The sequence below is a fragment of the Natator depressus genome, chromosome 4 (assembly GCF_965152275.1).
Source record: "Natator depressus isolate rNatDep1 chromosome 4, rNatDep2.hap1, whole genome shotgun sequence".
Lineage (NCBI taxonomy): Eukaryota > Metazoa > Chordata > Testudines > Cheloniidae > Natator > Natator depressus.
In genome coordinates, this window is record NC_134237.1 from 53,022,318 (window position 1) to 53,049,355 (window position 27,038).

General features: G+C 40.2%; 1 protein-coding gene across 6 annotated transcripts in view; it reads right to left on the minus strand.

The window, feature by feature from the left end:
- Positions 1-27,038, minus strand: part of INPP4B (inositol polyphosphate-4-phosphatase type II B) — a 476,198-nt gene that overhangs the window by 239,973 nt on the left and 209,187 nt on the right. For all 6 annotated transcript variants that reach the window (XM_074950913.1, XM_074950912.1, XM_074950910.1 and 3 more), the window contains 2 exons: positions 12,386-12,504; positions 10,173-10,289 (listed from right to left, as the gene is read on the minus strand). In XM_074950913.1, coding sequence (XP_074807014.1) covers positions 10,173-10,289; positions 12,386-12,504 — 236 coding nt within the window. The remainder of the gene's footprint in view (positions 1-10,172; positions 10,290-12,385; positions 12,505-27,038) is intronic.

Here is a 27,038-nt window from a genome sequence, read left to right on the forward strand (position 1 = left end):
CACCAAAGGTAAATTATCCAGAGCACCTGATTAACTTAGGAGCCCTAAGTCCCACTGACTTTCAGTCAGGCTTAGACTCCTAAGCACTTATCTACATGGGGGAAAAACACATGGAATAACTAGTGCGAAATAGGTAGTGCTGATTAGTTATTCTGCATTAGATCCCCAAGTGGATACTCTTACTCTGCACTAAGAGTGCGACTTTGGAAGTGGATTAATCTAAACCGCACAAAGGCACTCTCAGGGCTTGTCTAGGTGAATACTTAGTGCACAGCAAGCTTCAGTGTAAATCTACAGCATTCCAGCATGCCGCACACTAAATGTCCAAGTGGAACCTGCTGTTATGCACTAAATGTTCCCTTGTGTTCTTTAATTTGCTCCACTTTGAAACAGGAGTAAGTCAGTATGCACTTGGGAACATTTAGTGTGCACCATCAGGGTCCACATGGACACTAAGTGCACTGTAGATTTACACCCCACCTTGCATCACACTAACAGTTTGTCTAGACAAGCCCTTAATAAGAGTGTCCGCATGGGAAATTGATGTTGAATAGTTATTGAACTTTAAATTCTGACCCCTACGTATTTTACACTAACTTCCTTGGGACTTACATGTAGACAAGTCCTCAGACACTTTTGAAAGTGAGAGTTAGGCTCCTAAGTCACTTAAGATAATATTTTCAAAATTACCTAAGTATTTACATCAGATAGATGCTATAAAAACTGAAATAAATGCATATATATTAGACTCTGCATACAGGCCATAGACATGTTCTTCTTTGCACCTACCATTGCTTTATGGTCATCACCGCAGCATGCTTGTGTCTTACCCTCCACAAACAGTTCATAAAACATCACACTAAAAAGTGAAAGTTTTTTTCACTTCTGGCTTCCAGGATCCATTCTATTCATAGTCAGAAAACAAAACAAAAAGATCAGCTCGATAATCAGAGCAAGCTTAGAGGATTTCAGCCAAGAGTGGTTTACTGGATGCTTCTTCTCAGGAAGAGAAAACCCTATATTATACCACAATTATCATTTGCTGGCTTGAATTTTTAACAACTATTCACCCAGCTTTACAGTACTGGTATACAATTTCAGATGCAAATGTATCTGTGGTTATAAAAAATGTAATTATTTCTGAGAGACACATAGTGGGGAAAAGAACTGCATACTAGTTTATTTTAATTTACCCTGTTTTCTACCTTAAGAAATTTATAATCCAATACTTTAGAAGACAACTAGCCTACATGTCCAAAATGGTCCCAGCTTCTTACTTTTACAAGAAAAAAGCAATTGCTGAATTCCAGACTGTTCCAGCCATTCAAAATATGATTGTCTTTATCCTTTCAAAGTTTGTGTCTAAAAATAATTTATATTAGATTGTAAATTTTTGGCTGTTCTCACTGAAGAGCTGAGTTCTGAACATATAAATTCTATTTTTGCCTCTATATTTTGTGGATTGATGCCCTTTTGTAAAAGCAGGAGATGTTTGAGAAGATAAATACAACAACAACATTTGACCTTTCACAGTGCTAAAGAATTCAGATCATAAATCTCAAAGTAATGGAACAAAATATTTAGTAGGAAAATTGTTAAAATTATTTCCTTCAGTCTAGAACTGGTTTTTGGGGGGGAATGGAAATACCCTTTTGAAGAATAAAAGATAATACATATGATGCTAGAACAAAAAGTAGCATTTAACTGGATACCTGCCATTGCTTCTTTCTGGTTTCACACACATGCTTTGGCTATAAATACAGAAGGTACTAGCAACACATTTTCTCTGTAAACGAGAGGCCATTTTTGAAAGAGAAGTTGTATGTCTTAACTCCTCAGGGACCTGTTGCGATTTGACAAATATACAAAATATCAAGAATGAACTGGACGCGATCCAAGGCCTTGACCCTTCAAAGGAGCTGAGGGCCACAATGATCACTGGGAATTTGAAGCATTCAGCATATCAACAAGGGAGCTCAACAACTTGAAGGACTGAACTCCAGGTAATTACACTCCCATCAAGAGAGTTCAAAAGACAAAAATAGAATTTTCTTTAGGAAAAACCATTTCTTTAACCCTTTTCTCCTTTCACCAATGGATGTTGTCCCTCATTATCACTGCCCGTGGCCTGGGCCCATTTGGGGCCTGATCCAAAGTTCACTGAAGTCAATAGAAATACTCTGATCCAAACCCATTGACATCAGGTCATTGGCCAACATGTAAATCATAGAATCATAGAATATCAGGGTTGGAAGGGACCCCAGAAGGTCATCTAGTCCAACCCCCTGCTCAAAGCAGGACCAATTCCCAGATAAATCATCCCAGCCAGGGCTTTGTCAAGCCTGACCTTAAAAACCTCTAAGGAAGGAGATTCGACCACCTCCCTAGGTAACGCATTCCAGTGTTTCACCACCCTCTTAGTGAAAAAGTTTTTCCTAATATCCAATCTAAACCTCCCCCATTGCAACTTGAGACCATTACTCCTCGTTCTGTCATCTGCTACCATTGAGAACAGTCTAGAGCCATCCTCTTTGGAACCCCCTTTCAGGTAGTTGAAAGCAGCTATCAAATCCCCCCTCATTCTTCTCTTCTGCAGACTAAACAATCCCAGCTCCCTCAGCCTCTCTTCATAAGTCATGTGCTCTAGACCCCTAATCATTTTTGTTGCCCTTCGCTGGACTCTCTCCAATTTATCCACATCCTTCTTGTAGTGTGGGGCCCAAAACTGGACACAGTACTCCAGATGAGGCCTCACCAGTGTCGAATAGAGGGGAACGATCACGTCCCTCGATCTGCTCGCTATGCCCCTACTTATACATCCCAAAATGCCATTGGCCTTCTTGGCAACAAGGGCACACTGTTGACTCATATCCAGCTTCTCGTCCACTGTCACCCCTAGGTCCTTTTCCGCAGAACTGCTGCCTAGCCATTCGGTCCCTAGTCTGTAGCGGTGCATTGGATTCTTCCATCCTAAGTGCAGGACCCTGCACTTATCCTTATTGAACCTCATCAGATTTCTTTTGGCCCAATCCTCCAATTTGTCTAGGTCCTTCTGTATCCTATCCCTCCCCTCCAGCGTATCTACCACTCCTCCCAGTTTAGTATCATCTGCAAATTTGCTGAGAGTGCAATCCACACCATCCTCCAGATCATTTATGAAGATATTGAACAAAACCGGCCCCAGGACCGACCCCTGGGGCACTCCACTTGACACCGGCTGCCAACTAGACATGGAGCCATTGATCACTACCCGTTGAGCCCGACAATCTAGCCAGCTTTCTACCCACCTTATAGTGCATTCATCTAGCCCATACTTCCTTAACTTGCTGACAAGAATACTGTGGGAGACCGTGTCAAAAGCTTTGCTAAAGTCAAGAAACAATACATCCACTGCTTTCCCTTCATCCACAGAACCAGTAATCTCATCATAAAAGGCGATTAGATTAGTCAGGCATGACCTTCCCTTGGTGAATCCATGCTGACTGTTCCTGATCACTTTCCTCTCATGTAAGTGCTTCAGGATTGATTCTTTGAGGACCTGCTCCATGATTTTTCCAGGGACTGAGGTGAGGCTGACTGGCCTGTAGTTCCCAGGATCCTCCTTCTTCCCTTTTTTAAAGATTGGCACTACATTAGCCTTTTTCCAGTCATCCGGGACTTCCCCCGTTCGCCACGAGTTTTCAAAGATAATGGCCAAGGGCTCTGCAATCACAGCCGCCAATTCCTTCAGCACTCTCGGATGTAACTCGTCCGGCCCCATGGACTTGTGCACGTCCAGCTTTTCTAAATAGTCCCTAACCACCTCTATCTCCACAGAGGGCTGGCCATCTCTTCCCCATTCTGTGATGCCCAGCGCAGCAGTCTGGGAGCTGACCTTGTTAGTGAAAACAGAGGCAAAAAAAGCATTGAGTACATTAGCTTTTTCCACATCCTCTGTCACTAGGTTGCCTCCCTCATTCAGTAAGGGGCCCACACTTTCCTTGGCTTTCTTCTTGTTGCCAACATACCTGAAGAAACCCTTCTTGTTACTCTTGACATCTCTTGCTAGCTGCAGCTCCAGGTGCGATTTGGCCCTCCTTATATCTTTCCTACATGCCCGAGCAATATTTTTATACTCTTCCCTGGTCATATGTCCAACCTTCCACTTCTTGTAAGCTTCTTTTTTATGTTTAAGATCCGCTAGGATTTCACCATTAAGCCAAGCTGGTCGCTTGCCATGTTTACTATTCTTTCGACTCATCGGGATGGTTTGTCCCTGTAACCTCGGATCGCTACCCCTTCCTGCTTCTCCACGTGGGCACCAATGATACTGCCAAGAATGACCTTGAGCGGATCACTGCGGACTACGTGGCTCTGGGAAGAAGGATAAAGGAGTTGGAGGCGCAAGTGGTGTTCTCGTCCATCCTCCCCGTGGAAGGAAAAGGCCTGGGTAGGGACCGTCGATACGGTTCTGATTTTAGCTATAATCACTACAGATTGAAACACTTAATTATGAAGACATCAATAATGATTTCCTCACGTGTCAGCTCCTTCTGGTTACCTTTTGCATTTCTAGCCAATTTCTATAAGACTTTCCTATAATTTACTCAGGAATAAGTGTAAGGTATCAGCAATTCATGATGCCGTTTTTAATTAGTACGCATATCAATCTCCCAAATGTCTGCAATGTCTAGACCTGTTTGAACAGAGCTGCGTAGAACTGGGTCAAATCCAAACAAGATCCAGGAGAGAGTGTTATACTCTTTTGGGAGCTCAGTGTGAGATTTATCTGCCTTAGTCTTTTATAGATAATTAAAATGAAGCTGTTTAAAAAAAACTAATATTCTTCTTTAAAAGAACACAAAAACTTTTGTGCCCATCAGCTTCAATACTTCTTGCAGTTTAAAAAAAAAACTATTCTGTGAATGTGATGTTCACAAAAGTGAGGAACAAACAGGAATTGCTAGAGGCAGGCATAGTTCAGGCAGGTGATGTGCAAGCTTTCACATACATCTCTGCTAATGCATTTCAAATCCTGATCTGCAGCATCTCTGGTATTCCAGCCTTGGGCCTCTTTAGCAGAGATAGCAAATTGTGCCCAAGTGTGTGGTGGTTTTGTGATATAGATCAAAGCCCACTAGGGAACATGGAACTCTATCAGTTTGGATTTGGCTCCAAAACTGACTTATCTTAAAATGCCTCTTATACCATAGAAGTTCTTCATTTCCAATTACCCCAATGCCATTCATTATTAAAAGGGATATTTGCAATGGCAAGAAAATTAAAAAGCTGATACTGCCCTTTTAAAACATGCATTACAATCAGAAACATATTTTTCCCAGTTTCCATTTAAGTTGTTTAACAATTTGATTTATTTTTATTTGTTGCTGTTAATAATAAAAAGAGATGTTGAGATAAAAGAAATAAGAAACCAAAGGCAGGTGGAATGTGCTATGTCCTATTTGCCTTGTATGCTTCCTGTTTCTTATTGCTCTAGGAATGCAACCTTAGGATGGCTGTTTCTATTTTACAAGCCCCTCATTAATTCCAGTTGTTGAGTCTATCCAAAAAGGGTTATTTCAGCATGCCAGCATTTAATTTCTGCACAAAAATCATAGGTTCACTTAGATTTAATCCCAGAATACATAAAGTTCCTCCTTTTAAGTTTTACATCGATTTTATACTTCCAAATGTTTTTTTAAAAATGAGAAGAGTGTGACCTCACCACATATACATTTTATAAATAAATGAATATGGGACTTGGAAACAAGGCTACATAAATATTGACAACTGTGGGCTAGAATATTCTGTTCCTCCCGTTCTCTGGGCCTGGAACTCTCCACAAAAATTCCTTGCAGAGATTCCCAGAGCATCCTGTTGAATGATCAGAGTAACCACCATTGGATCTCCTCCATTGCGGGTAGATCCTTTGGATCCCGAGAAGGCCAAGCCTAGTATACATGTGTACACTGGCTTCCAATGAGCCCCCAGAAGTATGGCTCCAGTTCAGACATGCTGTCAGGGTCTACCTGTTGAATTGCAGTCCCCAAGTTCCTTGACTTTGTATTACTTTTTCCAGGTAACTTCTGCAGTACCAGAGATGGGATGAGAGGCATCCCTTCCGGCCTCAGACCTCCTTCTCTCTATCTCCTCCTGCACACAGACCTCTGCAGAGGCCGGAGACTGGAGCACCATGCTGAAGAAGCTCCTGAGCCTCCCATTCATGGGAAGAAGTTCAGATCCATGTGTTGAAGGTCCCTCCCCATGCAGGTCAGGAGGATATCGCCTGGCCCCATAACATGTCATACTTATTCTCCATAACACTTTCCTTCCAAGTCTCTTGTAGCATTTTAAAAACAAGGTAAGTAGATGTGATTTTACCCATTGCACAGATGGGAAGTTTGAGGCAATGAAATCACACCAGTGAAGCAAGTCAGCAGCAGAGCTAGGAACAGAAGAACCCCCTTATAAAAACTATATACAGTATTTTACAGTAATTGCCTAAAACAGTGCACTCACACTATAGTAAGATGTAGTGTTTGGGACAGTAACTACAGAATCAATGCAGTATTTTTAATTTTGATACGAGTAGGAGTCCTGACTCTTAGTCTAATAACCAGACATGCTCTCTTCCCAGCTGTAATTTACATTAATCTGTTTCACACCTTCTATTTTCTGCAGCTCTGCTGTGCATATGACAGTATTATCTGACTAGTGCTATACAGTATTTCTGAAAAGAATGAATCCCTTTCAGCATTAAAATTTGCTAGACCAACTTGTGCAAACATGGGCATGCTATCCCGAAATCCATTTAAAAACCTTTGCTAAAGTTAAGAATTGTATGCCTATATTAAAAGGGAAACCCCAGTATTTAAAACACTGCATATTATGCCTTTCTAGTACTATCATCTATAGAACAGCTGGAATTCAAACATTAAGACAAAACTCAATGATCAAATCTTAAAGGCAGCCTGACCTAAGTCAGTGAAACATAAATAAACTGGCTTATGGCAATATGGAAAGAAAATCTTTGTGATGTGGAAACATATGTCACTGTACATTTTTCAGAATGTGGCAGCAGCCAGTGCCTTGTATGCATGGCTTCGCTTGTTAAATTTAAAATTACAGCTTTTGAATTTCAGAGTTAACCTGAACACATTGAATTAACTTCTTTATTCCAGCTACATCTTCAAAGTAAAGTAGAAATAGCCTTATTTTTATTGAGATTTCCATTTGTATGAAAACCTTCATTAACAAAACATTCTTCCTAACCTACGCCTTTTAAATAATAAATGTTCTGTTTCATTATATTAAAAAGTTATGATTATAGAAAATGTCACACAGCCAAGATGCAATTGTGGCCAACATAATAGACAGATGCACAAAAAAAATGTGAAAAAGTGTGGCTAGAACACCCAGCGCGTCAAGTACAATAAATGTGGTACCAGCTGCACAGTACTTAAATATAATTAAATTGCACTTGTTATATATATGCAAGTTAAATGGCAGGCCAGAGAGAAGTTAACTGACTGCTTTCTGATTCAGGAATACAGACTTTGCAGGGATAATCTCAGATCTTTTTGAGTCAACTGTTCAAAAAGGGCAACTATAACAGCACACTCCCAGGGCCAAAACATTCTGATATTCTCACTATGGGTGTACCCTCTATCTTCAGTGTGACTACTTATGTGAACAAAATTTGACCAACAGTTTTTGAATTATGCTAGGAACCCAGTAGGTTTGAAAATGAGAGCCAACATCCATTGATAGAATGGGGGGTTGGGCAAAATAAATGAAAATTCTTCCATACATTTAGCTCTGACAGTTAAATCCCAACACTCAACAAACTTTAATACATGCCAAATTTATCTTATTTTCACTATTTCAGCCTCAACTGAAGTAAAGGAGAAACAATAAAAAAATAACTAAGATGGTGGAGGATAGCAGCTTTGGTTTTTGTTCTTCCAAATCAACTTTGTTCATTGATGGATGCAAACATGATCATCTCTGCTTTGTGCCAGTACAGACAAATCACTAATTTTTTTTCTAGCTTATTTACCAGCATGTATGTATGTTTCCAATCATTCCGGGATCTTAAGATACATTGTGGGTGGTCCACACTGTGAGGATTCAGATATGATACATCTCACAACTTACTTAATTTTTGTAACGTTGAACCCCAGTTGTAATAATGTACGTTACAACTGCTACAAATATTCGTAACATATAAAGTTTTTAAAATAGCAATTTAGTAGGAATGAAATGTGGTTCTACAGGAATGTCATATGGTCTACGGAATTTAAGAAAGAGAAAGAATTTCTCTGAACTATCCTGTAGAATTCCACAGCACAGAAGTACTGAATTCTATGGCCTCATTTTAAAAAACATGGACAAGTTATCAAGTGATGTTAATTATACGGGCTAGATTGTGCACTCTGCCCTGCATAAGGGGTAGCATATAGGTGTGTCACTCAAAGCACTGTGCCTTAGGGCTATCCCCTTGCTCATATCATACTGCCCATTCCAGCAGCAGATTACTACTACCCACCATATTGACTCAGCCGCTCTGTCTAGTGCGCTGATGATGAGGAGGCATAGTCAAGGCTTTACCACCCAATCCGCATCCCTCCCTGTCCACTTCTCACCCACGTCTTCAGAGAGGATGACTGGGAAATAGCAGGAACACCATTTATTCCCCTTTATGCAGTGCTTAATCTGCAATGAAAGAGGAGCCGGAGCTCAAGCTATTTTTTTTTTTAACATAACTTGCATCACAAGCCCAGATTTCTGTGCCCAATCTGTAAAAAAAACCCTGTAACTGTTTTATGTTAAATTAATACTTCAATTTTATCAATCATTATATCGGTTGAATATCTTTAATATATTAAAAATAACTTTAGAACACAAGAACGGCCATACTGGGACAGACCAAATGTCCATATAGCCCAGTATCCTGTCTTCCAACAGGGGCCAACGCCAGGTGCTTCAGAGGGAGTGAATGGAACAGGTGATCATCAAGTGATCCATCCCCTGTTGTCCATTCCAAGCTTCTGGCAAACAGAGGCTAGGGACACCATCCCTGCCCATCCTGGCTAATAGCCATTGATGGACCTATCCTTCATACACTTATCTAGTTCTTTTTTGAACCCTGTTATCCCTGAACCTTGATCCAGGAAATCTATACAGACACAAAAAATTCCAAACATCATTCTTAAAATACATCCCACATTCAAAAGAAAACAGATCTCTAGGGGCCAAAACTCTTCCCAGATATATTGTTGGCTCTCCACTGGCCTAACTGAATTTACATATATACAAACAACAAACATCACTCCCTTTCTTTTTAAGGAAACACCTATGCAAATGAGTACTTCATTCATGTGAGTAACTCCTGTGGCACCATCAGGATATAGTTAAGTTGTATTTTTATTTTCTACCTGAGGACTCTAGATAATGAGCTTGGGTACTGTTGTTACTATACATCAGCTTGTACAACCCTTACTCATATTAGTGATTAATTACTCACATAAGCAGTTCCACTGATTTCAATAGTCTATTCATGCAAGTAACTGCTCACTGCATTAGAGCTTCTCAACCTGGTCCTCTAGGGTTTAAATTTAGATTTTCCTGTGTCATACAGTATGTCTTGTACCCTTCACTATTGATCACAGTGGTAGTGCTGAGGGAGATACAGATATCAATATGCAAAACATTTAACCAAAATGCGATTAACCATTACCTTTCTTCAACCTCAAATAACAGGCTTTAATATTGTTTTACATGACTCATATTACTTGATCAGTAACATATTTCTGGAAAGATTATTTACAGTCTTATCTCAATCTATTCCATATGTTCTCTGCCAGCAATAAAAAAGGCACATAATAGTAACCTTTTCTTCCCCAGAAATACCTACACAATTTCATAGAACAAGTTAAACAACAGTACATGGTCCATCTGAAGGGGGGGGGGGAGAGGAACATTCCTGTCAATAATTTCTCTCCACTTTTCTAACCATCATGAAAAATATTTAAGTATATTTTTAGAAATAAAGCAAAAGCAACTCTGAGTAATCAATATATATAGTCTTCAGTTTCCAAAGTTACTAAAAGCGGGGGGAGGGAGAGCAGAAGCAAACATTATGAGAAAAAGTCTGAATAATATTTATGAAAGAAAAGGAGCTAGATACTTACCGTGTCCTGAGATTTATCTTTGACATCATAGACTGTTAGTTTTATTTTAGTCTCCTCATAGATAGGATATTCCGGTGGGAATGTCACACCAGTCAAAAACAGTGGGTCTCTTGTTCCCTGTATTACACAAGTAAACAGCTCAGATTCAGTAAGGTAGCAGCTGTGTACTGTGAAGTATGTAATTATAGACGAGTGTGCAGAAACTATGGAGTTCTAAAGAAATATATCTGCTACAGTAAAGAGAAACCTGAACTGCCAAATGCTACCAAAGTCAGCAACATAAAACTTAATGGCATAAAAACTTAATCATACTGAAAAGAGGTTCTTCTGAGATACGCAAGAGTCTAGCAAATGATGACAAATGCCCTCAAGTGGCCCTGTCACCATACATCAGTACTCTTATTAATGTTCAGTGATAAACAATTCATTTTAAAGTAAGACGTTTTATAAAAGCGTTTCCTTGAGGCTAACAGTTACTACTGTGGACATAGACATAATTTGTGCAAACAACTGAAGATGTTGGTTGATTAAATCACCAAAAGAAAGGTCTCACAATAATATCAACACAATTTTTTAAAAATTGATCAGCTTAAGTATCATGCTGACAATTAACTCAATTTCTTAACCAATGATTACCTTCTAATGTTAAAAATGTAAGCATTGATTTTTGCACGCTCAACTCCAAACTTACCTCAGACTGACTTATAAAATAACTCTATACCTATATAAGTAGACCTTCTGTTGCTAAATATCTGGTTCAAAATATCTAGTACAAAATTTGCAATCCCCTAAACATTATTTTTAGGCTACAGACTTTGGATATTACATTATCTTCTTTTAAAAAATAATACAACAGTGGTGTGTGATGGAATCCAGAAAACTAGTAGTTTTCTGATTAGCTCTAACAATTTCAAATAGTGCTACACTGGCAATTATAGTAAGTTCTAAGATATGAAAAGTTTGAAACATACCATATGAAGCCATTGTTGTCATTGCTTTGGCATAAACATATATAGAAAGTTTTTTATTAAAACAAACTTTAAATGTATTTTAAAAATTATTGTAAAGATATCTTTAAATTTCCTAATAATTGAGAGGAAGTTTTTAGCATAACTCACATAACGTTTGTCTGGTGTACCTTCCATTTTTAACGAAATCCACCAACTACTAAAAAGGAAGTGTCCTAACCACAGACACCCAGAGCGTGAACATGACAAATTCAGAGCTCTGTTCAGAATCTGGGTCATACTCATAATAGAAAATGAGTCTACTTCTGTCTGTATCATTTATTCCACCTACAACAGTACATCAAGCTAGACAGTCTGCACTGAACCATTCTGATCTGTTGCAGGCTATTTGAGTGATGCAGTTTCAGGATGGCTGACGGTTCAAATCATGACAACTGAATTAGCAGTCAGCTGGAATCAGAAGATCACACAAAGTGCTTATGAAACGTTCCTATGGCTTAGATTTATCAAACAGCTCACTTTATCTGTTAAAGTAATTTTGAATTTGTATTTGGGGAAAACTTTCCTGCTTTTAATAACCTTCTCCAATATTTTGTACATGAAAAGTTAAGTTTATGCTACATAGGTTCACTTATGTAATTATCATAGTAAATAAAAACTTTATTGTTTATGGAAATGAAATTTCAGGGGGAAAATACAAGGGCTAGCAAAGCAACCATGCAACTTTTGCTACAAAACGTAAAGCAGGTTATTAAATCTATACATACCTCTCCTTTTCCGATCAAAAAACAAATACACACTTAAAACCTGCAAAAATGTCAAGTTTCCAATTGAGGGGAGAATAAAACAAAAATGAAAAGATAACACACTATATAATGTGTAGTACTTTCTTCTGTGATTAAAATGTTTGCACTCATATTTTAGCTTATTTTTACATAGCTTTGTTTCTTAATGAGAGTAAATATTCTCTAGCTCATTCTAAAGCTATGTCTGAAGAGCCAGACTATTCTTTATGTCTCCTGTTAGAAAAATAGACCTTTCATGAACAGGCAAGTTCATTTCCGACTGTTTATCCTGGTTACATGCCAAGAACTGCTGAACATTCTCAGGTATGCTTTGCTAATAGCTACAGTGAAGCTTGCCTACCAAAGACCATGCACTAACTTGTTTCAGCTGTTCATTTACTTTCTAAGGAAATAATATAAAATTTAGTAATGTATGGTAATGTAATAAAAGGAAGCTCACCTCCACAATTTCAGTGCTTGAATATCTCGTCAAAGTCTGTTCCGCTGGATGTACTACTGAGATCTGTACAAATGTATTCAGCTTCCGATCACGAGCAGTAGCCACTAGATCCTTGCAGGCTGGAAATGGCACAAGAGAAAAAAAAAATCTCTAAAAACGAATCAGAGAAAACTCTGACATGGGACAAAGCAGACTAAACTACAGCTCTGGATTAAATCTCTGAAAGACTTGAGCTGATTTAGCAGAGGAAGTCCCTTGGAAATAGTTTACAGAAATAGGAAGTCACATGCTGCAGAGCTGAACTGAGATTTCATTTCTACTAACCACATTTGCAGCTCCTGCAGGACTTCCCTGCCAGAGGCTCATCAGATCTTTTATACGAACACATGCGCACGCACAGGCACACTCTGTGACACTGGATAACTTCAAAGTTAAAAATTCAGCTTATTTGCCATGAAATCTCTCTCAGGCAGCCTTACTTGGTCATCTTTTGTCTGACAATCTTTATGGTATTTCACTGTTTCTGGAAAATTCTAAACCAATTAAAATTTGTCATTGATTACACTGGTTTAGATATTCTAACACCACATTATCAGTTTCTTGATTAGTATTAATCGCAGGGTAAAAATCTACATTTTTAAAAGCACCAACAAAAATCAACTGTTCTGTCAGTGACTGACAGGTATAAATGGGAAGACTAATTGCAGTCTGGCTATAACACATCATTATTAAAACTCATTTTACTGGATAAATATGGAGGAATTCAGTTTTTAATTAATAATGAGCTTTCAGTCTGGGCTGAAAAATACGCAGTTAGTGCTTCACATAGCCATGCAAGTGAGTGAGTTTACTTTCCAGACCCAGTCTCTCATGTCTTCTAATAGAAAGAGCAGAAAGGGCTGCAAAAGCAGTGCCTCTCACTTCCTTCAGCGGTGAGGAGCAGGAGCACAGCTGAGCTGCTCTGCAGCAACCAGCATTGCCATTGGGGACATGAATTGGCTCCAGAGCTGAATGGAGCCCATCGAGCTCTCTTCAGTTACGAAAAGTTCCTACAATGTGGGGTGTAATGGGATTTATAGATTTTTCAGTCCCCACAGCGGTACCCTAGAAACCCTGCCAAGCCAGGCAGAAGTTAATTCCAACCAAAGGTTCGGGCTGATCTCAGGGAGTTACTGCCAGCTCGGAACTCATTTAAATGCTTCTGAGCTTCAGGCTCAGCACCTTAAAGATGAGCTGGGTTACTCAAAGAGCAGGCAAACAAGCTAGCTACCTGGCTCTGATAAGGAGGCAAGATGGGGAGTTCTGAAGAAACAAACACATACCTAATTTGGTTTATATTTTTTTGCTGTGTGTTTGGAGTTTATTGTGTTTGGAATGCCTTATAGACAACATAAAAGAAAAGCAGAGAGAAACTTTCATCATTTTTGTATTATGGTTAAATCAGAACCTGGAAATAATAAAACATAAGCCCCAGACAGTATTTTGAGGTTTCTTTTTAAATCTGGATTGCCAGTGAAATCTATTGCTAGACACTCTAACACTGGTCCTACCACATCTTAGTACTGAAAGTAAGAATATGGACAACCTCTCTACATGAAGACCACCTCATGAAATGGATGATGTAATGGCAACAGAGCCAAAGAGCTACTCAGCAGCAATTTCTGGAGCCACGGCTTTAAAAGATCCCCAACTCACTGACATGTCTATAACTACCAGCACCACCCTATCTGATTTGGAGGCCTACTTCATTATGTTTGAAAGAGTGATTATCGCATCCCAGTGGGCCAGATAGACACAGCCTACCTGAATTGCACCCTTCTTGAAGGATGACGTAAAGCAGTTTACAAGGCCCTGAACAACAAATCTGCCAAGAAGTATGAGTAGCTGAAGTTGGCAATGCAAATTCCAGTCACAATTATTCCTCGCAAGGTCCTGATCTCAAGCCATCACCCAACCCCTACAGGGCAAGTCTATCCTGTGACACCAGACTGTGAATAGCTCAGGGAATCTACTGTTCTAGGAAAATACCTGTATATCCTTCCAGGGAATGTGCAAGACTGGGTCATCAGCATAAGCTGGCACTGTGTCAGAAGCATTCCAGGCAATGAACAACATGCTTTGACTTGAACTTACAAGTCACTTCAACCCAGATACCAATCCTGAAAGGAGGGTCCAGTCCCCTGGAAATATGATGAGCCATCAGAGATGATGGGGGAAAAAACCACTAGGCTATCAGAGGAGACAGGTGAAAACAGACAGATACTCAGAGCGATTTCAGAGTCCTACCACGGAACCTTCCACTGGCCAATTACAAAAGTAACTGTTAGATTACAGAGACCAAAGAGATCCATTCGACTAACTGTTTTAGTTGTGGGATTGTATGGAATAGTGGACAGAGGCTTTTGTGAGCTGATCAGTTGGGCAGGGGGAAAAGAAAAGGATGACATCAAGTCTATGTAGACCCAGTGAAGATTTGGTAGTCTCAGAAGTAACTCATGTCTGAGTTAGACTCTGGCTGTGCCCAAAACACCAACCTGGTATAGATCCTGTGCAGATCACCTGTGTCCATGTAGTCTTATCTCTACGAGCATCCTGATCAAAGCAGTGAAGGTGGGGATTGAGATTGCTAGCAAGGTACCTTGGATCATCATTAGGATGGTTTCAAACACTGATGAGGCTGAACCAGATGATAGCAAGGCTGGGAAATAGTGATTGAAGATTTGAGGTAACATTTTCAAAAGTGCCTAAGTCTCATTGTAAGTTAGTGTATTTGGGGCTCTTAAGTACCTAAGTCACTTGTGAAAATGGGATGTAGACCCCTAAGTCACTTAGGCACGGTTGAAAATTTTACCCTTGACAAGACTCCCTCAAAATTTACGACACCCATTCTTGATCCCAGAAAAGTCAGAGAGGAAAGTAGGCAGTTTTATTTTCAGGTCACTTTGTGAAATCCCCCAAGAATGCTGAAACTAGCCATGGTGTTATATCTTTACCAAACCTCACCTCAGAACTCTTGTCAGGATCTTATGATCTGATGTAGTAACAACATGAAAAAGAGGTCTATCCACAGCTAACTATAATGGGTCCATCACCTGGAAGTCCCAAATTTTGCAATTTCCCCACTTCGAAACAAAGGCATTTGCTCTGTTAGGTAGAGTCAGACTGCAGACAAACTAGTATACCACCAGCTCTCAGCACCAACAGATATCCAACCAGAGATCCTGCCATAGCTCATGCGCTGTCTTGTTCAGACTACCTAGAAAGAGACAACACATAGTAACATGCACAAGCCAAATCTTATTGTCTTGGGGTTCACAAGACAATCAGTTTCTGCGCCTCCTGTTCAGAATGCCAACATGTGGCAGCAAAAGGAAATTTCGGGATTCCCCTAGTGCCCTTTGAGCACATAGAGATAAACATTATTAGACTCTTAGGGGACACCAATTCACCCCAGTGGTGGTCAGTTACACCATTCGCTATCCTAAGGCCATACCACTGCGGTGAGCGCCTGCCCAGATCATTGCCAAAGAACTCTATAGAGGACTTCTCTTAAGATCTGCTATCCCATGAAGATCTCACTGATGGCACTAACCTATGCCTTGTTTAATACTAGAAGCTTGGGATCTCATTCAAATGTATCACTTTGAACCTTAGCATAGCACCCAATCACCCACACAAATGGTCTGGTTAAAAAAAACAAACAAACAACAAACAAAACACACCTCTCAGAAGGCAATTTGTGAAACTTCGTGGAGTCAAAACAAGAGACTGGGAACAGCTCACTTCATCCTGTTTACAATATGGAAAATTCCACAGATGTCCACTGCTTTCCTGCCCTTAGAATTGTTGTATTGGCTCTATCCCTGGGAAATCCAATATCTTGTTGGCTGCTCTCTCTAAGATTCTTTAACATTCTTTTGATATACAAAAATACAGTATGGTTCAGGAAACTAACATTCTACTGCATAGAATGCAAAATGTATGCATAAATGCAGCCATTTAATAGAACTGAAATATTCTATAGAAAATAATTTGTAGAAAACAACCCTGACATGTCCTGTAGGAGTGTATTCTTAACCAGATGTGTAACATACAACGTGGGAGGGGGTAGACAAGATGAACATAGTTCCCCCTTATCCTTGATGCCCAAGGCCAGCCACACATGCACACACACAGGCAGAGGTTTAGATTACTTTTCAATGCTACCCTATACTTAATTCTGGAAATGACGGAAAACTTAGGGAACTGAGAAGCAGCAGCCTGGAATTGCATGCCAAAAGTATATGAATCTATTCATTGTGACCATTGACTCATCATTCAAAAGCCTGAGTCATTCATCCCCACAATGGCCCCATTTCTGCTAAGTCCACCCATGCACAATGAAAGCTTAATGAAGAAGGTTGATTAGGAATTAAAAAAAAAACACCTAAAACATATACAGAGAAAATGGTCTGATACATATTAAGCCAAGAAAAAAATGCATATACGCTATGTGTAAAAGATACCCAGGGATGTTCAAAGTGACTGATGTGAAGGGGGCAGGGGGGTGATGAATGGCTGAAAAGAGGCATTGCTCTAAAATAGGATTATGTCTATACATTTTACAAAATATTGTGGTCCATATATGAAACTGGTTTACAGTACAAACTGTCATCAAACACACATTTCACTGATTTTATTCTTCAACATTTAAACTTCATTTTCAAAGAAATAAAAATACAGAGGGAGTACATAAAATGTTGTTTTGTTTCCATGACTAACAATTTCTATTCCACTAACACTGTAAAATTATCCTTCCACAATATGCAGTATAAACTAAATAAACAAAAGAAATGCTTTTCTTTGTCAATCAATTCTCTGGTATTCTGCTGGCATGCTCCAAGTAGTAGCACTATTCCGCATTGTCTCTTTCAAGATGCATGTATACTTCTAGATTACCATGCGTTAGACTCTTGAGCTCTGTCATCACTCAATATTATACTGTTCACTATACTGCACTAACATATTGTTCTGCGTGTGAGTGCTTAGAAAACAAAGAGGCAGGATATTTAAATCAAAGCTGTTAATAAAGTCTCATCATAACAATAGATAAATGGATAAACCCTCACTTTTCCCCCATACAACGCAAGGTTGTGGGCACACAAGGCATTCCTTACTTCCCTTGCTGTCCTGGCCCCAGTGATCAGAGGGGCATTTTTGGGCTGCCTGTACCGGCCTGTAAAACCAACATTTTCTTCAACCCACTCCTAGTGAAAGATCTCCCCTTTTTCCTCCCACATGTTGTGCAATGCAATAGCCTACCCACACTGGCATCCAAATGGGCTACTATACAACACAATCGTGCCTTCAGTTGGCCAAATGTACATTCCTCCATCATCCGGCAACTGCTCAGCAAGCTAAATGCTCTCACACCAGAGGAGGGCTTTCTGAGTCAGGACAGCAGAAGATAGGCTGGGTCTCCTAAAATATCAGTGGTCACAGAAACCCCATTGATATCTGTGTTGTCTGGAGGAAATAAATTCTCTTTTGTCCAAACAGATAAATGCCAAGCCTTCTGAGCACCTGGCATCATGCAATTGCTAGTGCGTCCCATGTTGGTGTCCATGAACCTCCTGCCATGGCTGGGACAAAGGCTTGAATAATGAGCAAGTAGTACCCTTCTGGTATCTCCCTGGGGGAGGAGCAGACACATCTACCACCTGTGGGTAAACCACAACAATAATTGCCTCACAAGCCTCCATCACCACATCACCAAGTGTTTGCTTGCCAATACTGAACTGGTTAGCCAAGATCCGGTAGCAGTCAGGGGTAGCCAGCTTCCAGATGGTAATAGCAACCAGTTTCTGGATTGGTATATCCTCCCACAACTGCATGTCCTTGTACTGAAGGGTCAGGGAAAGCTCCTCATACCACTTCATGAAGGTGGCCTTCCTCATGAGGCAGTTCTGGAGCTATTGCTGGTCATCCCAGTTCTGCATGATGATGTAGTCCCACTACTCTTCACTTGGCCTTATTCCAGATCTACTAGTCAGCTGTCTCCACTCTGCCATGTCTGCATGTGGCTGGTATGATCTCCTAACCAAGGAGGATGACAAACGACTGCCAAAATGCCTTATACCATGTCTCATGCCCTCTCTCTGCTGCCAGTTGTGGAAACAGGCATTGCACTAACAGTGCTAACAGCTGGAACAGGTCACTTTCCTGGGCTGGATCAATGCCTTGATACCAGCTGAAATTGAGGACATGGACAGAAGTGCGGAATAGGAAGAACCAGAAGTGCTTTACTTATGGTGTTGGTGGGCTAAGTACCCCTCTGCACAGGGGCCTGGGAAGGACAGACATGTTTCACAGTGTTTTCTGGGAGAACAATTCACAGAACAACGCAGCTTAGTGCAGCACTAAGAACCCTGGGATATGCCACCGGGACATGCCACCGGGACTCCTAGCCTGGGTTAATGCAGTGCCAGTGTGGACGCAGCTACATGAGTATGACTTGACAGTGTAGATGTTCACAGCTGCGCTTTGCTTGACCTGGGTAAACTCTGCAGTGAAGACATACCCTGCGCAGCTGGACCATCCACCCAATCAGATACACTTTTTTCTCTTTGAGTAACAGGCACCATACAGCTGCCCCTATCCCTCTGGGAGGAAGTAAGTGTGTGAGAGTGCACGCGCGTGTGTGTGTGAGAGAGAGAGAATACAGACATACATGGCTTCTTCCTGCTAGTCACAACTGGATACTACAGTAACCTAGTTCAGCAGAAATGCATAGTATATAAAACAGCTACCATTTTAAAGGGTGATGCCTGTAGTTAGCAGTGGGAGCACGGCCCCCATCTATAGTTCATGTAAAAAAGTAGCAGAAAGTGGGGTTGTATCAGTTTGGCTCGGGGACATTAAGAGCAATCCTTGTGATTTGTGCAATGGAGAAACAATGTTTTAAACTATGATCACCTTAAGTAGTAAGCTGGTATGTTAATCAGAAAGTCACCATCATTCATAGAACTTTGGAACTAATATAAACCTTACAATCTTAAGAAACAGTTAAGTATCACTGTAGAGTCTAACATTAAAGCCAGGCAAGCATATGCCAGAAAACAAAGGCTGCTTTGGAGAAATGCTATAAATTTGTGGTGAAGGGAAGGGGGGAATGAGCGTGAGAGAGATGTGATGCCTGCTGTTTCCATACACTTTTACATGGGAAAAGAACAAAGTCAGTTCAAATTACCATTCTCAATACCACAAAATTTTTATCCCAGAACACACACTGATCACTTTGGTTGGCATTTGCAATACTTCAGAAAATTATATTTTGTAACGTCTTTTCATCTGTTATGGGCAATAGTGGGTGCCTAAAACTTTATCAGATCACAAACTATTCCATTTCCAAATGCTAGATTTCTGCTATCTGAAAAAATACCATGAATAAAAGGGCAAGACCATAATCTAACATTGCAGCTGTCACCAACAGCCATGGAGGCCCCTGCCTACATTGTAGCTCAGCAGTATGCACCACGTGTATAAGGAGGAGGCAGGTCTTCCCTAGCTCAGAAATTAACACAGACATATTTAGTATTGTGACTTGCCAAGTGCTACACTACCTCTTACTGTTGCCTGCTACTGCTGCTACATTGGAATCTTGGGTTGAGCAGTGTGCCACACAGTTCAATCTTGGAAGCCATGCTTATTTATGGTGCTAAGCTGTGTTAGTAGCAAGGGAATATCTGGGGTCCAGTGACTGAGGCACCCCTCTCTGGCCATTGTGTTCCAGCTGCAATGCTGCATGCACAGTGACTTGCTCCAGCTGTTCAGCCAGTGCAGTTTACAACTGGGGTGCTGCACCATCTAGTACATGCTGGTGCTGCATGTTCTGCTGCTTTTTGTTTTGTTTTGTTTTTTGGGAGAGGAGATGTCATTTATAAGACCAGACCCTTCTGGCATGGATCTCTGCCTCTATTTGCATATTGCATCTGGCTCTGTCATTGGCCTGCTGTTCAGCCTCTGCAGTACTGAGCACAATGCGCAATTCCTTCCGTGCACAGTGTGTACACAAGTCTACTTCCTACCTGCAGGTGTGCCGCTTATCCTCTTATGCTCTCTAACATGCTGATGTAAGTTAGGCCATAATTTTGCTCAAAATAAGGCAGTCACTTCAAACTGTAAAATGGAGAATATGGCGCACTAGATAAAAGCTCTAAATTCAGTCCACTTAGAAAACTACTGGTGTGTGTTTATGCTAATCGCTTTAGTAGAGCCATATGTTCTGTAAACAAAATAAACAAAACAATAATTTCATTCTTATAAAGAAAATACCTCCACACTCCTGTTGGGCACCTGAAGAGAACGTGTGTATCAGCATGAGGAAATCTATAATGGGCTAGATCATGACTTAAATAGTGATAGTAAAGCAGAACTTAAGTGGTAGGTTTAGATTTTTTTAATTATCTTCACTTCCTGTCCCTACACTGTAAAGTGGCTGGCATCACTAATAATGACACTCCTGTTCTGCCCTGGAGGGGATTCATTTCACTGGGAACAACAACTGGGAGAGGAGAAAGATTATGTAAAGTGATTACAGGCTTATGAAATCACTGTATACATTAACATAAAAATGGATTTACACACAGATATTCCAAAGTTGTACTTGATTTGGCACATGTTGATACTTTAGTGCAGAAGTAATTTTTTTTTTCCTCAAGGGCCAAATTTCTTGGTTAAGGTAAACTCAAGGTCCAGATTTCAGAGAAAATTTTAAAAAATAGCAATAATGATACTAAGTTAAAAAAAGATTTCAAGATCCATTCAAAAGCATCTGGCAGTCTGGATTTGGCCTGCAGTCCACCTATTGACTGCCCCAGCTTTAGTGATCTCATAATATAGCAGTTGTTTTCAACATGCCGTCTGCAGATCCCTAGGGGTCCACAAACTATGTCTAAGATTTCCAAAGGAGTCCACAACCCTCATTTGAAATTTTTTAGGGGTCCACAAATGAAAAAATGTTGAAAACCACTCTACTAGAGTAAGAGAAAGCAGAAGTTAAGGTATCATTGCCCCTTCACTTTTTTTTTAATATATCTCCAGCAATCATCACAGGATTACTGTAGTGAAGGCCCAATCTCACAAGAATGCTGTTCACAGATTTGCCATTACATTGAAAACAGAGTGATTGCAGGATCTAGTGTTAAATGAGAAGGAGAGAAAAAGCAGATAGGACACTCATAGTAAACTTTCACCTTTTACTTCATTGCTTTTTATACCACAGGCTTCTGTGGTCATTTATTTTAGGTTCTCCAAATATAAAGTATTCTACTGGTTCTTAAAGGCACAATCATTTAGTCTGAAAGCAAGAAATGAAAGGAGGTTGACCACCACTGCCAAAAGAGGAAATAAACTGTATATTAAAATAAGAGCTCCAACTGATTTCCAGGCTGGAAACTTTTTAGCTGGGTGCACTGTCCACAATATCCAACTTTGGAAGAATAGCATCATTCTTCTGCATAAACACTTATATTCTGGTAGCAATCAACTAAGGAGGTGGTATTTCATTTCACTATGAATGCACAATACATTATAACAACATAAGCACTGTTGAAAGAAGTTCTGAGGAAGCCACTAGTCTGAATTTCTTGGATGGAAAGAAAATTATTTCTTGAGAGCAATTCTCTAATAAGGAAAGAAATAGTTTATACGAAGTTCTTCTCTTCCCTCGTCCCCATGTCTGTGTTATCACACACACACACCCCATCATCATATATTTTAGGTTTGCCAAAGAAAGTAAATTCTTTCCCAAAATAAAGCAACCAGAAATAAACAATACATAACCTAAGTAGTATATTAAATTATTTTCCTTTGGAAGGCACAGGCACCTTTCTTCAGGAAGATGAGATGTTCTATTAGATATCTTTTAGATTGTGAGCTCTTCAGCATAGGGACTGTACGTTTGTACAGTACCTCACACAGTGGGCTCAGACCTGGTTGGCCTATAGGTGCTACTACAATATAGATGTTGTTAAAAATTACAACAATAGTATTACAAAGGTGACTACAATGAGGAAGTCATGCACCTAAGAGCTAATCACAATTAAGATTGCTCTTTAGCAGCTTCCTAATAAATATTTTGGCAATGACGTTGCAGATTGCTGTACACTCTTACAGACCTCTGTGTACCCTGTATGTAGCAACTGTAGCAAGTGTCAGAGAGGGGACAAAGATGTGATGATTCGTAGATATTAAGGTCAGAAGGGTCTGATATTATGATCATCTAGTCTGACCTCCTGCACAACGCAGGCCACAGAATCTCACCCACCCACTCCTGAGAAAAACCACTCACCTATGTCTGAGCTATTGAAGTCCTCAAATCGTGGTTTAAAGACTTCAAGGGGCAGAGAATCCTCCAGCAAGTGACCCGTGCCCCATGCTACAGATGAAGGCAAAAAACCTCCAGGGCCTCTTCCAATCTGCCCTGAAGGAAAATTCCCGACCCCAGATATGGCAATCAAATCAGCTAAACCCTGATGAGATGCTGGTAATATATTAAAAATGCATCTAAAAATGAAAAGGCAGACCAACACTGGACCAACTAAATTATTATAACAAATGCTGATATTCGAGCATATACCCAAAAACTCTTTAAGATCAATCTGACTGAAGAGATTCATGTTTCTTTTCTTATAAGTTTTAATTTACACGAATCAGAGCTTGACAAAGGGTAAACCAACTGACTCAGTTTTGATCAGTTCCACAAACAATACTTGAAAGATTTTCCAAGATAAATTAATGGGGGAAAACTTTAACATTACAGTTAGCCTCCTCTCCACTCCTCTCCTTTGTGTGTGAAGTAATCAGAAAAGGTCAGATTACTTTCAAAGAGGATATTATTATTATTTAATATCTATTTATTATTTGTACTGAAGTGACACCCGCAGGCCCCCAATCAGGATTAGGGACAAGCTGTGTTAGGAGCCATGAAAACATCAAAGATAAATGAGTTGAAGATCTAAAAACAGGATCAAGTGTAGATGCCGAAACCAAGGTGTGAGGAAAGTAAAATATCAGTTCTGCCACTGTGTCAGAGCTCACTCCTTTGCTAAAAGAGCTCTTTGACATGCCTAAAGCAGGGTAGAATGGAGAACACCTCCAGGTCAGAGAAAATTAGAGAAAGATATACTTTTAATCAAGAGAGAAAATGGAATTCTGCAATCCAGGTCAATCACTTTTAGCCATTTGATAATTACCTTTCCTAACCAGCACACACTTGATAGGAAACTGCTGAGTAATCTGCATGCAGATGATGGTTAAAGGAGAAGAGAGCCCACCTGGAACACTTATCAGAGAGATGGGTGTTCTGGATCAACAGCTAAATGAGTGATTGAAGTAAGAGCTGCTGTTAGAGATTAAGCCATTTTGGATATTAAAAAAAATAGAAATGTAATAGCACAGGAGCTGCAAGAGGTAACAAAGTTTAATCTCTTCATTAGGAGAAAGAGGGGATCAGACTGTGAGGGGGAAGGGAAAGACTATGCATCATTAACACCAACAAACTACAGAGATCCCAGAAAGGTAAAATAAAGAGTTTTAGGAAAGATGCAATCAAAGAGTGGTGGGGTAAGAGCTCTAGCGGATCCACTCACTTTACTGGAACAGTTTTTGTGCAACACCAGTAATTCACTCTGCAGGACCCATATTCCAAACATCCTTAAGAAGTGAGCTATATCCCCTATCCTCTTTAACTGAGGGAGTACCTCTCAAGTGGCAGAACTCTCTGGCTACAAAGACCAGCCAGAGGATTAAGCAAGAACCAACACCTATTGCATGACAAATGGCATACTGGTGGTGCCCTGCTGATAGCTCTAGCAAAACTGTGTAAAGGTAATTTTGAAATAACCCTGTTTAAAATAGTTTATATTCTTGAACTTTCAGGACCTTCTAGGTAAACAATCTGTTCATCTCCTCAAAACTAATGAAGCTGTCAGAAAGGGTATTGTTCTAAATTGTTCATGTATTGTTGTAGCTGACATTTTAAAACTGATCAAAAAGAGAGAGACACTAATCACCTTTCACAGACCAAAAGACACTGAGCTTTAATGTGACACATAAACAACATAGTTTGATGCTGGTAACCTTCGTGGAATGTCATTTCCAGCTGAAGTCCCTTAAAAGGTCAAAGAAAACACTGTTCATGCTGGAATACTGACCATGCTTAAAATTGCTTCATTACTATAGTGTTTGTTATCATATGTAACTAAACAATGGCCCTTTTTCTTTTCAAAAGGATCACTGAAATAATATTTAATTGACCTGAACTCACTAGAACAATTAATTAGCTAAGGATAAAAAAAGTCTTTCATTTATTTCCTTGTACAGGGATTTACTTCCAGGTTTTGAGACAGTTTACCTATGATGCATCTCCTCCTAATGAAGTTAATAGCAAAGGATGTATTGATCTGAATGGGTGTGAATTCAGACCTCCACGTAGCCAACATTGCTAATATGTTACTGTAGAGATCTCATATTCTAATGCTTGAAGGCTTTGAAAACAATTCTGCTGCAACCTCTGACAACTAAAATAATTAAGGAGTACTTGTGGCACCTTAGAGACTAACCAATTTATTTGAGCGTAAGCTTTCGTGAGCTACAGCTCACTTCATCGGATGCAAGTTGAGTATTGGGCAGTCCCTTAGCTGAGTCTTCCCATGCAGAGCTGATCTCAGCACCTGTGTGTATAGCTGCAAGTGGGTGTGTCCCTTCCTGTATGTGTGCTGGTTAAGTGCAGTCTGAAGCCTGAGGGAGGGCTTGGCTGGCTTGCTTTATCAATACAGTGTAAAGGGAGCCCAGGTTGGTGGGTCAGGTGGGCTCAGTGGTACCTGGTACACCAGTTCCAAGTTGCACCTTGGTGGAACCCCACACAAAACCATGTCAGTCAGAAATTCTCAAAAGGAATTCTCAGAATGTATTTCCTATTTGTTCAGCTCTACTCCAGCCTACGGAAGCCTAACTTGTTCATACTACTTCAACTGGCAAATTAAATCAACACATTCTGACATCCTTTAGAGAGAGACACTAAAAATATCTGAATGCATTCAATCAGAGTGAGAATGGAATTCCCTAATACTCCTACACTCATAGATGTCTTAGTCTCAGAAAGCTGTGAAAACTATTGCTCTCAGACCCTCTGATTTCTCAAAGCACTTTAAAAACTGTAATAGCTTAGTAGTACTGAAATCCCCTGTCCAGCCAGCCATCCCCTGTCCATTCCAGCCAATTGAACCACCATTTTAACCTTGCATTCGGCTATATGGTAACACATTTTTAAAATAGTTACATTTGTAACAATTATGCGGCTTGAGAGACCCCAGAATTACTGGAACATGGCAGCAGCTGCTCTATTAATAATGTATGAGACAAAGCATCTGAAAGCCTATTAGGTAACACATCCTGCAATAGCAGAGTCCAGGAGACTCTGAGATGCCAAATAGCACATTGTGATGAGAGGCCCTCACTGGCCTGAAAGACCATCATTAACTAATGAGGGGAAAGATGTAACAGGGATAGGGTGCTGGAAAGAGTAGAAAGTCAAAGGCAGCAGGAACTGAGGGAAGTGCTGAAAGAAGTTTGAGCATCTTCGTCTACCTGTTTCCCTCAACTGCCCACCTGAAGAGGAGGCATTGTAAATATCCCTGTGGCAGGGAGAGAAAGATCTTCTTTTGGCTTCCTGCATGGCTTACGCCCGGCTGCTCTGCAGCTTCAAAATACTATACATTTCTTCTGTCTAGTGAGAACAGCCAGGACTGCAGGGGCATGAGCCAGCAGCAAAGGAGAAAACTGTAAGAGATTTCAGTCAACTGTGCCACAGAAACCAGAATACTTCAACTCTAAAGCAGTCTTAGTGTAACTATAACTGCTTTTTAAATATTCAAACAAAACCAGCTTGATATTGTCGTACTACTAACTCGAGTGTATTGTGATTCAGAAAGTGGAGCTTTCAGGGTTTTAAAGGCCAGCAGCAGTGGGAATTAGCAATGGGTTTCCAGTTCTTATAGCTGTAGGATGAGAGTAGGCAGAAAAACTGCTCCCCCTGCAGATATTTATCAGGAGAATGATGAAGGTGGGAGTAGGCTTGCCTTGCCCCTGATTCCGAAAAGGTGGGCCAACCAGTCACTTCCTGAAGTGTCTGGGTGGTAGCCAAAAAAGAATATCGGGGGAAAGGAAAGGTTGGCAGGGTAAAGAAGTGCCAGCCCTCCCATCCAAAAGATCGTTGAAGGCTAGGAGATTTTGAAGCTTCCTGTGAATAGTGTGGGAGTAGCTCATGCCGGTTTGGCTGGCTTCTACTTCTTTCACATGTATGAGGGTCAGGAGTACTGATAAGGATCTTTATATTCTTCTAATGGAGAAGAGCCCTGGGGCCATCTTAAGAGAGCATGCTTAAAACTGCTTACAGGAGTGTGTGTAAGATAAAAGCTGGAAGAGTACAGAGTTAGGAAATGGGGAACACAAGAGAGGGAGGGGGATTCAAAATTTAGGGTAGGTAGGAAAAGAAAGAGGAAAGGAAAAAAAGCAGGGTGAAGTGGAAGAGGAATACAACAAACGTAAGAGGAACTGAGTAAATATATAAAAAATGTTAATTAACAGAAAGGGTACATGCAAAATAATTTAA